The sequence below is a fragment of the Stegastes partitus genome, unplaced genomic scaffold (genome assembly GCF_000690725.1).
Source record: "Stegastes partitus isolate 25-593 unplaced genomic scaffold, Stegastes_partitus-1.0.2 Scaffold1494, whole genome shotgun sequence".
Taxonomy (NCBI): Eukaryota; Metazoa; Chordata; class Actinopteri; family Pomacentridae; genus Stegastes; species Stegastes partitus.
The window spans coordinates 155144-171982 of record NW_007579225.1 but is presented as its reverse complement, the minus strand read 5'-3'; the positions used below and the strand labels follow the sequence as shown (position 1 = coordinate 171982).

Below are 16839 nucleotides of genomic sequence, written 5' to 3'. Positions count from 1 at the left end.
GTATTGGTATTTGTTTTTATTTATTTATTTTACATATTTTAAAAATATTTTTTAAATATATTTTTATTTTCTTTTTCATTTTTATTCTAAAAAATGCATATCAAACAAGAGCTCGGGTCTTAAGTGTAAGTTCAGTTATCACTATAAAAAAAAAATATTATCACAAAAACAAGAGCATTTAACTTTTTCATAATCATATTAAAGTAAAGCAGTCAAATACACTTAATAAACCGTCTTCTTCATTACTGATGCAACAACATGCAATGAGTATTTTAATGCAGCAGCTCGTCCGGTATCACGGCCATATTGTGGAGAAATGCAATTATCTCTCGAAATTCTTTGCATGTGATGCTGCAAATGAGCGAACCTTCTGAGTCTTATGAAATGTACTGGAGCAGAACAAAAGGGAAAAGATGATGCTACAGCGCTAGTGGTGCAGCTAACTTCAGGTGTAACTTGGGAAAGTAAACTTAAATACTGAAATTCGTGATAAATTTGAGATACTTGAGTGTTTTATACGTGTTTACTTTTGCACTGTTTTACACTTTTTTGCTCCGCCGCATGTCTCTAACAGGTCGTGATGTTTCATATTAAGATTTGAAGCGTAAAACAGGCCTGCATGAAAATGACCACGTGTTGAAACCACGCAGAGACAAATCAGGAAGCGTTATCTTTAACCCGCATTAGAGTGCTTAGACACTGATGGATGATTTTAAAGTCAACATCATGACGTTTATGAGTGACAATAATGCTATATAATAAAAATAACATAGTCAGTAAACTGTGTTTGCTGCTGTGACGAACCTCATTAGTAACAACATAGGAACTCTCACGATGAAGAAGTTTTTGGTATATAAACATATATGAAGTAAAATGATTGACTTTCCTTCTGTACGTACACTGAGACTGAATTTAGGATTGTACTTGCGGTAGACTATTATTAAGGCGTCGTCTTTCCTTTCAGCAAACACACTGCAAACCGAGGCAGTGCAGCTTTACCCCAAACACGCGACACGATCACTTCGCATCAAACGTCACTCTTAATTGCTATAAAGGACGCAGGCAGAGGAAAAGTAATATGGCACCTGGAATCAACAGTGAGCCTCTCCGCTCGCAGAGCTAATAACAGCACGGCAGTGACAGCCGCCAGAGTGATGTGCACAGACGTAATTAGGTTACCGGCAGCATGTGGTAGCTGGTGCTAGACTGCTGCGCCTTTTGGGATCTTACCAGCTACTACTAATGCATAGCTTTGGGGGAGGCTGTCATTGAGATGTCAGATCTAAAAAGAGGTGATTTCATATCATCTGGAAAAATTACACATTTCTGTTTCCACGTGTGATATCTGTAGGCGCCGTGTTTGTGAGACGACTAAGAAACAAAGATCTGACAGGAAAAGTAAACAAACAGGAGCACATTTGCATTCTGACCCATCAGTCAATTCAATACGTTGCTCTCAGGCATTTAAAGCACTTTAACCATTTTTTATTAAAAGATTGCAAAAGACCACGAAGAGTTAAAAATCTTCATCGTCTCCATGTACATGTACAGTTTTTCGAGTAGGCTTTACGCTCCTTAAACAGAGGACAACACTGTCGTAAAATAATGCAAAAATGAAAACATACGATCTGTACATCTACTACGCCCACGTCAGCTCACACACACTCACACACTCTGCACAAGCACGCCCCGGACATCAGTGGTTACTCTATGACTCACTCGCTGTGTACCATCCTGCTATCGCTATCTCATTAGGTACTATAAACATACACTGAAGAGTATCACAGCTTACAGTGAAATAATATGTACACACACACATTACAAAAACAAATTACAAAAAAATTGTTGACAAGAGACAAAAAAATAAAAAATTGAGAATTGTCTTGATGCAGAGACATCAGGTCTTCAGTTCTCCCCTCAGCTCTTTTTGTGGAGAAACTTCATTTTGCTTCCTGGAAAGAGGAGAAACAAGTTTATTAAAACTGTGTGAGACTACATGATGTTAGGTCTCATTTCAAATCTTTAAAGACTGCCTGCTTGAAGATGTGCAAAAATGTTCTGCTTTTAATAAACTAATTTGTTTTTCCACATATAAGATTACATCCACTCCTTCTATGCCACTGAAAAATACAGACTCTATAAACAGCCACATTTTGTACATTTACATATTTTCCTGTTGGATTCCTCCTACTTACACTATGTTTGCTGCTGGATTGAATGTTTACACGTCACAATAAGTTACAAATAGATTCAAAAACCAGTTGCAGTGTCCCATCTGTAGCGTTAAACAGACTCACCTGAGATTTCACTGATCAACATTCAGCAGGTTCAAACCAGAGTAAAACTCAGCACATGCTTCAGTGCACTTTTTAGTTTTTTTACCTTAATATGAACTGTGCACAAACTAATCACAACTACTTCCACTAGTTCTATCATTTCAGGTGCTCATGAGTTAAAATCAAGACAGACAGAATGATGAGCAGCGATTGAAACTCTCTAAAAGTTGGTGTGTAGCTCCCTCTGCCAACGCTAATGTCACATGAGAATGTCCATCAACGTACAAAGGACTTCAAATTTCTCCTCATCAGCTCAAGTTTGAAACTGATTAAAAATCTATTAAAATCAGAGATGAGCCTCAAACTCACCGAGTCCTTTGAGGAACTTGTTGACTCCACTCTGCTCCGTGTCTGGCAGCTCCTCCAGATACTGATCCACCCTCTGCTCGAACAGACCTGTCGACAGCACAGTAGAGATACAAAGCAAATGTGAGACATCCCAGTAATTCAGGAAGTAATACTGTCTTTGTCTGCCAGGAGGAATAGTGAAGTGGGGAGTAAACACGCTGATGGAAACTTTCTGCCAGTAGAGGGCAGTATGAGTGCAACACTTTACACGGTGATGTGGAAATCCATAGAGACCAGTGAGCAGTCTTTCCGTGGACTCTTTGAAGGATGACAGAACATCAACACAAACACTCAGAGCGACGGCCTACCTTTAGCGCGTGTCTTCCTCAGCTCCCGATCTTGGATGAACCCTGCGAACATCTGAGACTCCATGAAGACGCCGAGGAAACGTCGGATGCTCTTGGACGCCACCGACTTGCGGAAGGCCTCTCTTTGGAAAATGCGTTCCCCGCGTTCGTTCTGAGTGATGAACAGGGAGTAATGTCCGATGGTCTCCAGGAAGAAGCGGATGAAGGCCTCTGACACCAGGCTGTTCAAGGAGTTGTACTCTGTAGAAGCACAAATTCATCTTTATCAGACTACATCGGTGTTGCTGTGTGTAAAGACACAGTTTAATCTCTCCTTCAGCTAACAGACGGCGCTGTGGGCTGCACCAGCGTCTTGTTTTGGATCGCACATTAGTGAGAACAGGTTGTGATTGACATGCAGCAGATGGAACAGAACCACACTGTGTTTAGCTGCAGGTTTTTTTTTTTTCTTCTTCGGAAGCAGAGAAAGAAAGTCGGTGCCAAGTAAGACATTCTTCACGCTGTTTCTTGAATGTCACAGTTTCTGTTGTTTATCTCAGTCTTTCTGTCAAGAGCTTCACATAAGTCTAGTTCCCATACCGGGAGTCGAACCCGGGCCGCCTGGGTGAAAACCAGGAATCCTAACCGCTAGACCATATGGGAGCTGATGTCTACCTACAGATCCACGTTTGGAAGACTTTACCATCGTAGATTATGCCTTGTTATTGGTGTTTAGTCTTTATTTTACCAGCATATTACTTTAAAAAAACAACCTTCCCTGGAGTAAATGAAATGTAAGCACTATCTGCCAGCAGTCAGCTCAGAACACACACCTGTATCACCAGTCAGCTGACTCTCTCACCTCTAACGTGAGTGTTTGTGATTCACTGTCAAGAGACGTCTGTGCAGATTATGTCATTTCTCCGCGAGTTTCACGAGAACGCAGACGGAACACGTTCCGCCGCACACGTCGTTGCTCTAATTAACGAGGAGAACATCTGCCTCTGTTAGCGAGAGCTGATCTGTCACTTACTCACCTTCGTCTGACTCGCTGTCGGAGTCCTGATTGATGATGTCATTCCTCTGCTCCAGCGCCTGCTCCAGAGCCGCCTGAAGTTTCCGCGGCAACAGCGAGGCCTCGTCGTCCATCTGCGAACGATTGAAAACACTGCAGTCACCGGTGATAAACAGGAGTGACCGGAGAGGACGTTTCAAAGGCTCAGAACACAACAGCAAACTGTACAGCCTGAAGAAAAACACAGTTGTTGCTGTTTCAGCCTCTTAGTTTATGATGCTGGAGCTTCAGTTGGGTAACACTGAGCAGCATCCATTATTGATTCAGTTTGCTCCGGGCACAATAGCTGCTGCTGAGCCAAAGGTACATCGTCTCTCTTTATACTCCGGTTTTCTAAGCATGTGGACCTACCTGTCGGATAAAGCGGTCAGTTCCCAGGTCGACCATCAAAGCCTGAGAAAGAGAAAGATAAGGATGTCATTCTGCAGTTTCAGGATCCCCGTCTTGTCTTTCTTACTGTTTGTTTTGCACACATAAGCTCGCTGCAAAACAGAACCTCCATTAAACAAAGAACCGTTAATGAAGCTACAGCACAACAAAATGCTGAGAAAAGACAAAGCATCGATCCTTTTGCTTTGAGCAAACCAGGTGTAAATGTAATGCTTATGCAACTTGTGCAATTTCTGCCGATTAATGCCTGAAACACGCTGCTGAAGAAGGTGACCTCAGTTTTTGTCAGTTTTGACTGGAAGTCGTTTGGCTAGTTCCCTAATATAATACGACCAGAGGAAGAGGAGGTCGAACAGGCAGAGCAACAGTCGCCAATTCATAATGGAATTACTCAGAATCTGTATCGCTGCAATTTATCAGCCGAGACACTGATAGCAAGGACTCCAAGAAACAAGCTTCTTCAGTCACAGAACAACCAGAACACAGAGACGGAGGCAGAACAGTCAGGAAACATACAAGTCAGAGTTTGGAGTTTCAGAGGCTGACAATCGGAGAAAATGAAAGAAAACCATAGTCACCTCTTCTACGGGCAGCTCTTTAAGCTTCGGCAACGAGCTGGACAGCAGCCCCACCAGGAAGGGAGTGGGACAGCAGACGATGTCCAACATGGACGCCGGCAGCACGGGGATGAAGGTGTGCTGCCAGGAGAAGGGGTAGAGCAGCGCCACCACCGCATGCATGCAGCTGGACAGGGTGCTGGTGATGGGAGACAAAAACAAAGACACATCATTCACCTCCAGAGTCGCACAACAACACGATTAAAGCCAGCACAGTCAAAACACATGGGCGCATGTGTCGCTGGATAGTAAAAAATACTTCAGTTTCCAAGGCTGGAAGGGGAGTGAAAGGCTGTATGGTGGTTTTGGTGTGGTCATGTTAAGCTAAAAAAATATATATTCTTCCCCTAAATGTCTGAATCATTATTATTAAATCACTAACTGGGCGGCGTACCAAACTATTAGAGCATAAACTGTGTATTTCCATCCATTCCATTCAGCTCTTTCCCCGAGTTAAATGACTATTTGATCCTCTGTTCCCTGGAACAGTTGCTTTTATATGAGGCATAGCAGCACAGCTAAGTGGTGTGTACTTTGAGTCTTTGTTCTTCCTGCAGCTCATCTGAAGAACAGCGCGATCCAGCACATCGTTCTCACACTTTAACGAAAACAAGACGGATTTTCTAAAAGACTTCACATCGCGGCGGCAACCTCTGGACACATGAACGCTTTAATCTGTTGCACTTCCACGTCTCCCACTCAGAGCCGAGCACCGTCTACGAGAGACCACAATGACGAAGGGTGAGCCCAATAAAGTGAGTTATTGTGACATTACCCGACTGTGTCTGCAGGGGTGGCGTGACTCTGACATGTTGCTATAGTTAAGCTGGGGGCTTGTTGACGCAATACCAAAAGGCAGCAATTCGGTTTAACTCCGACAGCTGTGGTATAACATCAAGATCACAAATAGCAGCCCGTCTTTCTCACGATCCGTCGCTTGTTGACAGTGGCTGACCCTCCTCCCCTCTGTCTTCTACATACTGTCCAGTCCATGTACACAAAGAGAGTGAAAATAAACTGTGGGCCGATCACACACACACAGAAACATAAAAGACCTCTAAATCAGTATGGATCAGGAGCAAGACCGGGGATCAAACATGGTATGCAAAGGCACCCTATTTGAGATGTACACTCTTTTAATGAGGAATGTTTTCCAGTCATCATCAACAGCAGACAGAGCGCTCACGTAAACACCAGTTACTCCTTCTTTTATGTAACCTTGTTCCGTTCACAGAAGCTTTTAGAGCAGCATGCAGCGAATCGGCACCATAATCAATGAGAATAAGAAAAACCCCCGCAGTCGTTTCTACGTTTGCCACGGGCCTTTTTCATCTCCGCTTCCCATGAGTCAAATTGCCAAGATTAAAATGTGTTTTCTTGACAGGGTAAAATAGAATTACGCCAGCGAAAACCCAAAGGCTACAATAACCACAGCGCTCGGTCTTTTCAGGCCTTTTCCAGTTCCCTCATAACATGAAGCACTTGCAGCTTTACTTTGGCCAGCCTGATTTCCATTTGCCTGGGGAGGGCTTGATAATTCCTAACAGATCCCGTCTCCTGGGTTTGACGAGTTCCAACAGGGAGTGATGGGGCACAGATCTCAGAAAACCTTCGCCACGGGCTACACGCGGCCCTACACACCACCGATACCAAAAGGATCCATTACACTCGTTCCCCGACCGCACACTCCTGGGAGAAAATGAACTCGCAATGAAAACACTCTGCACTACCAGAGGTTGCCACTCAACTTTGGAAAGAGACGGGGACGTTCCCGTTAGAGCCAGACCAAAACTTTAGACGTACATAAATAAAAAAAAAAGAAGTAAAATGCTCTGTAGCCTACACATCCACTAATTGGTAAGATAATAAACAAGTTGCAAACAATGAAACATCTTGAGTTAAAGCTGTGAATTGGGTGCAAGCTGAGGGAGATGTCAGATTTTATTGACTTTAAGATGATTTATTATTTGGGGTTTGTATATGTAGATAAGTACAGAGGCTGCGATGTGGTTGTAGCAGATGGGATTATGTTGTTAGGTGGTTTTTAGCCATCTGGCTCTGGAGGTGTCAATGTTGGTCTGCGTGTTAGTCCGTCTGCTCGCCGCCGTAATCCAGGTTTAAATGTTTTAGTAGCTATCGCACGATTTGTCATAAGATTCTTTGGTTTACGGCCAAAGTTCTGCAGAACTAGCGACATTCCCGTCAGCCTGAGCTGCACTTTGTGCCAAGGCGAAATGTTTGCATGCCAACGTGTCAAACTAAGATGGGAAACATTCGCATTTTAACGCCGAGCGTGTTAGCGTTGAGTTCAAAACACAGCTGTGCCACAGCAGAGCTGCCAGCATGACTGTGCACTTCGTTGTTTTTCTGCCCTAATATAGATACGATAAGAAAGCAAAATGAATCGACTGTCCGGCTTGTGTGACGTTTTCACTAATCGTTCAGTGAAAGCAACAAGTTAAGTGAAGCTCTAACAGACCAGGATGAGTCTGTGAGGCAGAAGCATCGGTCCCATGTTTAATCCCATCTTGCTTGTAAAAACTGCACCACACAGGCATAAACTAAAATCATTTTGATAGATCTCAATTTGATTACACACTTAAAAGTCGTATAAATTTATGATCGCACTCCCAGGATGAAGGGAAAAGATGCAGAGATGCAGAGCTGCTATGTGCTGAGGTTTGGGAGCTAATCCTGATATATTAGCTCTCGTTGGTCTGCCAGGCCTGGTTTAACGTGTGTGAGGCCGAACTGGCAGATACTCCAGGAAACATGGGATCGGCAGGCTTAGTCTGAGAAGCCCGGAGGAGGAGGGCAGATTCAGCCTTGAAGAAAGAGAGAGAGGGACAATAGGCTGCATCACCACAGCTCTGCACTGCGTCGACGGGCCGCGGCGTGGCCGGTTCCACAGGCACAAGACAAAGACTGAACCACAAAGTCAACCACAGCTGTCAGACACCAGCTGTGCTGCAAAACACCACAAAACCATTCCTCAACGTCTTCCCAAGCTCAGAATATCACCTAGAAATCATATGAAGTGCAAGCGGAGTGTATAAAGACCTATAGGACTTGTAGGGAAAGCTGCACATGGAGTATTTTTATCCTTCAGCAGAATGTTCTCTGCTCGCTCCCAAAGTCCCCAAATGGTTTTCCCTCACTTCCTGTCTATAAGGATCTCCAGCCACCGGCTCTGGGTCTAACAGCAGAAGCCTTTTTACAATGAGAAATGGCCTCACCATAGAAAGCTCTACATGTTCTTATTAAAACCACAACAACGTCTGAGTTTGATCAAGGCTGTCTCGAGAGCAAACCAATGTGCACCAGGTGTTTGTGTATACGAGCGTCTACATGAGCATGTGAGCGTCTACGCGTGGGCGTAAACACCCGCGAGAGCCACACTGATGTAAAAATCAGCTGGTCGGACTCCGGTAATAGCCGTTCTTCTCAACGCTTTGAAAAAAAAAACACAGAAACATTTCACATGTTTGCAGTGTTTCGCTCTACCTCGGAGTTAAACACCACATGGGAAACTGGCTGAGCTGTTAAAAGTGGTTTTGGCTTCGTACCAGCTCTGCAGAGCGCGTTAGAGAAAGTGTCTGAGAATAACGGAGCACTAAATGAAACGAGCACACTTCCATACCTGTTGATTAGAGAATGCCTGCAGCGGCGGCAATAATTCTACCTGTCTGGAGATTACAGTCATCGTAGATCGTAACGCCGCGGCATGCTGGGAGTCTACATACCTGCAGCTTCACTTCCAGACGCTGGATTTTTACATAAACACAACACCACATACTTTACATAGAGAGGAGACTTCATATTTAGTGCATTTTTTTTTTAGTCATGTAGGAAAGACAAGAGTGTGTCTAGAAACCCAAGCAGCCTGCTGGACCACAGAAAAGTGAGCTTGATTAATTCACCACAGCTATGAGAAAAGCTTTCAGCCATTGTTTAGCTTCCCTCCACAGTCTCCTCCCTGTTCACTCTGTCAAGCACAGACTTCTCATATTTCATTAGATTCTTTTCTCTTCTTCTTTGCTACCTCAATCACAAAATGCCACTCACTGTGACAGGACATCTTGGCAACTGGACTCTATTTGATGGTGGTAAATCAAATTAAAACACTGCAGGGAATATCGAGTTTACTGTCAATACAGTGGGAGGACATTTTTCTCTTCTGCAGGGTTTAACATTGATTCTTATTTTGCACAAGAATGTATTTGTTCTAGCTTGATTTTAATGACATTTCTTGGGAAGGAAAGGACACACCACCTCAGGAAAAGCTGTTTGGAGCTACTGCACAATAACACCTTTTCCCATCAGAGCAATTTACAGCCAGGCCAAGAGACAAATCCAGATACGCACATACAGTTTGCTAACTGTTGTAGCCCGAGGACTGACAGAAACTGTTTACACAAGTCCACAGCAATGACTGAACTCATCCAGCATCAGCAGGTCAATCGAGTTAAGCAGTTACAGAGTGACACAGCTGGTGATGACTTGATCTGATTAGGCGTCAGACTTGTTATTACAGGCATCAGTAGGTCAATGATCACTTAAAAGAAATTGTCTGTGCAGACTTTCATGTAGAGGCAGAAACCTCTCTGGCAAAGAACAACACAGGTTTCAGCGTAATATCACAAGAGTGAGTACAACTATTGCCTAAAATGGCTTTTCCTTTCACTTCCTTCGTATGTTGGATATACATTTCAGCGGAAAGAAGCATACATCATGCTCTGCAGCTGAGGTATTTTGGGAATGGATTATGTGCCAGAGTCCCAGAGGGAGAAGCTCTTTTATCATCGCAGTCATTAATGCTGCAGCGAGGCCCTGTCACCGCTCAAACGAAACCAAAACACAGCAGCAGCATCGCATGTACGCTCACATGCATGCATGCATACGTGGTCTGAGCAGATCATACTGCAAGAGGCTCTTTTATTTAAGTTACTTCAGTTTTGTTAACTTCATTTGCACTTGAAAGTGTATTTTATAAATCCGTCCTTGTAAGTGATGTTCTGCTTTCCAGTAATTTAACCTTCTGCCAGCTTAGGTTGGCATGGTGGTGCATAATAATGTTTAGCAGCTATGATCTTTCTTGTTTGCGTGCTATCAGATGGTAATTAGATCTAAACACAAATTAGCTCCTAAGGCAGATGGGAATGTCATTATTTTTGGTGCTAAATCAAAAGCAAAGGGGTCACCCAAATTACTACGATTCATCCTGAAGGGGACCAGAATGGCTGCACCGCCTCTCATTACAATCCAGCTGATAAGTCGTAGAGATATTTCACCAAAGCTAACAGGTTTTATTCTCTGGGAACCATCAACGAATTATCACACAAAGTTATGGCCAAGAATCTAAAGCGTTTCATAAAGCAGCTACACAGATATTAAATGATTGCCATGCGAGATATCACAAACTTGCAGAACTGGCAGCTATTGGGCCACATATCACGATTATATTGTGTCGTAAGTCACTTCACGATTCCCACCCAGCGACTCCTTGATGTTATCACCTCTGGTAACGAGCAGCTCGGCCAAAGTTTCTCCAGAGACGCGGAGACTGAGGTCGCTCGTACGTAGGGAGTGAACGTGGCATCATAAGTCAAACGGTGACAGTTGAGCCACAGATCACAGAGGGCAGAGTCGCGCACACAGGAAGTGCATTCCTTCCCTCACAGTCACTGCCCCCACTGATGTTTGTTTAAACTGGGCTCTGATACATGGAGAGATTACTTCTCCGCTCAAATCTCCTCCCACTCCACCCTCGCCTCCGATGCTCTGACAGTACCCCTCTATTTTCTGTAACGAGAGGACAGACTGGGACACCGAGTCCTCGGAGACTCTTCACATCTTATCAGCCCCACCCTGTCCTCCTCTCGCTGCTGTGACCCACTTTGCTGTGTGGTATCAAAGCTGGCGGCTGACTGACCTGTTGCTTGACTTTCTGATGCTAATCAACATCAAACGTCACAATCAAACCGCTCCACATGGCGCATCTGTAGAGCTCCAGCTGACGAAACCACAGCCCGGTGCTGTTAGTATGTGTGTGGGGAGGTTACTGTAATGCTGCCACCAGCTGACAGGCTGGCTGTAAGGCTGCTTCATGCGCTTCTTATTCTCAGTTTGAGATGACCAGGAGGCATGGAAAACAACAACACAGTGCCAGGGCCCCTGGAGCCCAATTAACAAAACTAAATATGTCCTTTGGCGATCTGTGCAGTCATAATATTTTCTATTATCTATTCCTGGTATCCGTCCTTTATTCTGCTGAGGCACAGGAGGCTGACATTGGATCAGAAGCGGTGTGTTCTGCTCAAGCTGCCCGTCCGTCACCGGGCTTCACAACTGATATCGAGTCATTTAAATGAACTCTCAGCTTCTGGGGCCTCTTGAGTCCAGAGACAACATTATTTTTGTCAGAATAGTCCTGGCAATTTTATATTACAACAAAAATGTAGGAAATGAACCATTCCACGGCGTTAGCTTTTCATCACACACAATGTTTTTTTGGCTACAATACGATTAAATATGGACACAGGGTCAAACAAAGTAAGAGTCACAGACCAAATTTCTCACACTGAAGGAGGAAACTGACTGTGGCAGAAATCAATGGAATGAGCAAAGGAGCGACGGGGAACTTTGATATTAAAAAATCCAGCTCATTTCACTGCTGAGGGAAAGATTCAGGAGACTGGGGAGTTTTGGGAACTCACCTGAGTTTGTCAGCCACAAATATGACCCTCCGCTCCAGCAGCAGCGAGGCAAAGACCCGGATCACCTGCCGAACGCTGAGACATCTGAACAGACTGTCAAAGTCCACGTGCTCCAGCCGGGAGTCGGTGGGTCGCCTCAGCTCGATGACCTGAGTGACCACACAGAAAGACAAAACGCCTCATTCATGAGTCACACGCTCTTATCTTAAAACGTACTATTAATGTTGGTATTTGGCAGCAGCTCTGACCTCGTTTCCTGCGCCGGGCAGGAAGGTCTTCACTTTGATAAGCTTCCCTGGTGCAGGAAAGGGTGACTCCATCAGACTCCTCATGAAGGGATAAACCAGAGCTGCTGAGATGCCCCTCCGTCTCTCCACCTCATCCAGGATCTGAACACAAGAGGAGAGAGCAGCGTTTCCTTTACGTTTTTCAACCACTTTTAATAAACTTATCGACGATGGTGACGACTGATGGAAACTCTTAATACTGTTATGTGTTTAAGCACTTGTCCAGAAGTCAGCGTACAATTTTTTTTGTTTTGAAAAATAGCAAATGAAGCTATTTCCATGCCTGTGTGATTGGAAAAAATTCCACCCATTGTGCCTGTCTGCCTGTTTTGGTCCAAGCTGCCTCCTGCCTGGACAGCTGATTGGAGAATCGTTCGTTTTCGAGGTCACATGAAATCCCCATCTCTGTTTTTGTCTGTCTCTCCTGTACGACTCTCTGAAATCACACGCTGCCACCGCCTGTCATCACCTGCACCTATAAAAATCGCTTCAATCTGATGTTTACAGCGGTGCTTGTCTTAAAATTTTGGTCTTAAACTATCAGAGAAGAAAGCAGACTTTGGTGGTCATAAACACAATCACAAATTAAACGGCACAAGGTGAAAACACCTGAAATACTTCATCAACACAGTGCAGCTTCTACGCTTCAACTCCGCCACTGAACACAGATTTCCAATGTTTTATTTCAGGCTTCAGGAAACAGCTCGTCTGCAGTCTCAGTGGGCTACACACAGGCCTCCCTATTAAACAATGATGACAGCGCATATGCACACTGTCTTTGAAACAGTCTGTGTTATTCTATTTCCACGTCACATCGCAGCAGCTTCGTTTCAACAGTCTGGATTCACTCACTTTGAATTAATGAAGTAATCAGATAAGGGGATGAAAAAGTCAAACAGAGTGACTGCTCTGCTCTGCGTTGGCACCAGTGAGACAGAAGTGAAGGAATCAATTACTCTGGGAAATCAGAAAGTTTAAAAAAAAAGAGACTAAATTCAGGTTTACCAGCGAGCAGGCGTTCAGCAGAAGGTCTGCTGAAAGTCATTTCCTTCAGCTGTGAGACGGGTTAACCGCAGATACAACACCGCGTACAGCTCGGTGTCTGAAGCTGGCATCTGTGTGAGTGTGAACATGTGTGTGTGTGTGTGTGTGTTTGTGTGTGTGTGTGTGTGTGTGTGGCTCGAGGACAAGACCGAACTCACTGTGGAGAACAAGTCAAAACAGCCCAGCCGGCTGATGACACAGTACACCTCTGGAAGGCGAGGTCCTTTCCCGGTCGGCTGAAAGAGAAACAAGACTCATCAGACGTTCATCCACTCGATGAGGAAACTCACTCACAGAAGTTCTTAAATCTGACTGAACAGGTTAAAAAATCCAAACAGTAGAGTCCAAAATTTCCCAACTTTTAGTCTCCCTGTCTTTGGATTGTGTATTTCCTATAATGTGACCAACTTGTGAGAAGCCAGTCTGCCTGGTAACGGTTCACATCGTTCACAATCTGTTCCACAGGCTCTCTGCTAAAGGTTCTCCGAGCCCAAGCGGAGATAATGACTTCATTTTCAGACCTCATTAAGGTTATTTTTCAGGCTCCTCCAGAGTCACAGAAGACTGCTTTGTTCACAGGCTGAATAATGCTCACGGTAAGCTGAGCTCGGTGTGTTAAATTGGAATACGGCGATCAGCCTCTATATTAAAACCACCTGCCTGATGTTGTGTAGGTTCTCCTCGAGCTGCCGGCTCTGGAGGTGTCCTGTGGTGTCTGGCACTGATATATTTGCTGTAGGTTGCAGCTGAGGCTTTTTCGAAACATCAGGCTAGGATTTAGGGAGTCTGGAGGTCAAAGCTTTGGGCTCTTGGTCGTGTTCCTCGAGTACTTTTTTGCAAAAGACGTCATCCTGCTGGGGACGGTTGCTGCTGTTGGAAAGGGCCGGCAATTTTTTACACTTCACCTGGCAGTAGGGCTGGGTCATATCATACCGTGCACGATAATACCGGTGTAACGTTAAGGGACGATATGAAACTGAAATATCAATTTTAATGAAACACACAGTGTCGTTGTTTTGGTTCGGTCTACTGCACATGGAGCAAGAAGCACAGCGGCGACCGAGGAGGAGGATGAATGCAGTGCATCGACCGACACAGTAGGGCTGGACCCGGATATTGGAGTGTTCGGACATTGTGGTGGTGTCCAGGTAGCAATTTTGAGATCCGAATATTTGCCCGCTACCTTTCCTAGTGGTGAGACCAAAGAAACTGGCTGCAAAGTTTTACGTTGCAGAGCGACTCTACTGTTGTGGATCCTATGCTTTGTTCTGCTCAGGACTTGTCAGCCTGTTTCCATTTGAAATGCCTTTAATGATTAAATAAGCTGTCAGCAAGCGATTTACAACTTATGCACCATGGATTTTGGTACATTACAGCTTTAATGCACATCAAAAACAGCTGCTTGCTAAATGGAAAAGAATTGTTTTGTACAGTTTTGAAGTGTTTTGTCTGGCATCAATTATTTCATTATCGCAAATTTTCTCATTTATATCGTGATAAATATTTTCGGCCACATCACCCTGCCCTACCTGGCAGCGGTTTTAATGTCTGACTGACGTAAATGTAAATACAGATATTTAAAGGTTCGTGAAATCACTATGACTGGACCACCGGGACAACATAATATAAAGAGGTCTTTGATTTAATCTGTCATCTGAGGTGAAAGTCTTTCATGTGGATGCCTCCTTCCTAAACACAGGTGGTTTATCTGCTCCTGCTGATAGTATCTGTCCTCAGCGCACTCACTGAGCATTATGAGAGAGCCACAGACAAAGTCAGACCCTCAAACACACAGACACAAATGAACACAGGCACTCAACAAACACCAATCCACTTGTCCATATTAGGTATACAATTTTCTCCTCTTGTTTCTCCCCTGCTTTTCCAAATGGATGATTAAATCAACTATGTGGAGCTTGATTCAAGTCCTCAGGAATGCTCGGCTGCTGCCAACTGCTGGACAGACAGCAGGGAGGAAGCAAAGCATAGTGGAGGAGAGCAGCTCACCTCCTTCGCTACCTTCATTAGAATGTGCTGCTATCAAGATGAATCTCAGATCAACGGAGCAGATCAAGCGTAACCGAGAGTCACAAACACTTTGGTCGGTCGAAGAATTCCTCAGATGTCCGACAACAGTAACGTCAGAGAGCGTGCACGCTGGAGCAGCACACAACATGCTCAGAAAAATACCAAACGGCAAACAAAATCACGGCCACATTCACAAAATCCCACAGAGTCGTGCTCTCTTCCCGCAAGCTAAATGGGAAGCTCAACAAAACACTTCAAAGCGCTCCCCGGCCTCATTATAGAGAGGAAATGCTTCAGAATGACAAAGTTTGGATTTTTCATGGTTTCTCTTTGTCTTGCCTCTCCTAAAAACCCTCATTAAATGCAATGAGTCAATCCTAAATGTGTTTTTATCATGAATTTTTATATTTTTATTGCATTTTTATGTGCCTTCTGACTGTAACTGAATTCTAGCTTTTCAGATATGTAGATTTTTCTTTGTTCATTTTCACACCACACTGACTGTGTCACATTCAAAATACATTCATAAAAACAGATTTATATATTTAGTTACATATATAATGGCAGCACATTTAGAAAATCACGTAAATCCATTTTTATAGCAGCTGGAAAAAAACACTGTTGTTAACGTGTGATTTGTTTTTCCAGATGTTTTTCCTACTAACGCTATCTGGAGGTATTTCCTGGGTTGACACTAATCCTGATCAGCTGCTATAACAGTTAGTGTGATTATCTTTGTCTGCATCTATTTTTTTTCTATTGATTTTGAGATTTAAAACTTCAGTTTTGCTGAGTTGTTTTTTTCTTTTTTTCTGAGTTTTTTTTGGGGGGGTGATATCTTTCCTGCCACGCAACACATTAACAGCCTGACCGGAAAATCGCATCACATGTTAAAATAAAAACGTCTGTCACAACAAACGGGGGCTCAGCAGGATGTGAACAGGGAGCAGAGGACGAGGAGCTGAACGGTGGCTTACCAGCAGGCGTCTGCAGTACCCGAACCTCCTGCTGCCGTCCTCTCCGGTCAGCATGAAGGAGAAGGTCTCGCTGTGGCCAGAAACAAAAGTGCATCCATGAGAACTAGCACCTGAAGACAACTAATACGAAGACATAGTAATGACTGCACAACCCATTTGCGTTGGCTCTGGCCCAGTGCTGTGAGGTATTTATGCAGCAGGTGTAAATACACAGATAAAAGATTTGATCATCCCACATGCCGACAACAAGGGTGGGAGCGTTTTAGAGATAATCAGCACTGAGAAAACTGTATTGATAATATACAGTAGTTTCAAAATAGGCCATGTGGGTAATACTTATTTCTGTTATCTGTGATGGAAAATGGTTTCTAATTTATCAACAGCTGTGTGCTGATAAAACAAGAAACTCCTCTCGTTTTGCACACGAGTTTCAGTTTAGCCATCACAAAAACCACAAGTCAGCCTCTCTGCTGCAGCTTTAGAGGAGCTTCCAAGTCAGAGATGGTCTGCAGTTATTGTGTTTGCCTTTTGTAATGACCCACAAGACAAGCGAGTGTAAAGACTCTGACACACTTTGGAAGATTATTTTTGTTTTGGACATACCTGGCGTACTCGGAGACAGGACTCCAGTCTTTTGCGTCTGGGAAACAGAACTGAGGAATCGCTTTGAGCCTCTGTTCTGCCTCCCTCATCTGCTTGGTGGGTCGGTCCAGCTGTGAGAGGAGAGGAGAGGA

At 44.1% G+C, this 16839-nt stretch overlaps 1 protein-coding gene and 1 non-coding gene across 3 annotated transcripts in view; both read right to left on the bottom strand.

Annotated features, from left to right (window-relative positions):
- Positions 1-1463: 1463 nt before the first annotated feature.
- dennd2b (DENN domain containing 2B) overlaps positions 1464-16839 on the bottom strand; it is a 46713-nt gene continuing 31337 nt past the window's right edge. For both annotated transcript variants that reach the window (XM_008300064.1, XM_008300063.1), the window contains exons 10-20: positions 16709-16818; positions 16106-16175; positions 13259-13336; positions 12018-12158; positions 11770-11918; positions 5015-5192; positions 4398-4439; positions 4009-4120; positions 2993-3232; positions 2646-2732; positions 1464-1952 (exon numbers count right to left, since the gene is read on the bottom strand). In XM_008300064.1, the coding sequence (XP_008298286.1) occupies positions 1918-1952; positions 2646-2732; positions 2993-3232; positions 4009-4120; positions 4398-4439; positions 5015-5192; positions 11770-11918; positions 12018-12158; positions 13259-13336; positions 16106-16175; positions 16709-16818 (1242 nt within the window). In that variant the 3' untranslated portion in view covers positions 1464-1917. The remainder of the gene's footprint in view (positions 1953-2645; positions 2733-2992; positions 3233-4008; positions 4121-4397; positions 4440-5014; positions 5193-11769; positions 11919-12017; positions 12159-13258; positions 13337-16105; positions 16176-16708; positions 16819-16839) is intronic.
- trnae-uuc (transfer RNA glutamic acid (anticodon UUC)) lies at positions 3563-3634 on the bottom strand. The gene has a single exon. It is a non-coding gene; the product is annotated as a tRNA-Glu (tRNA).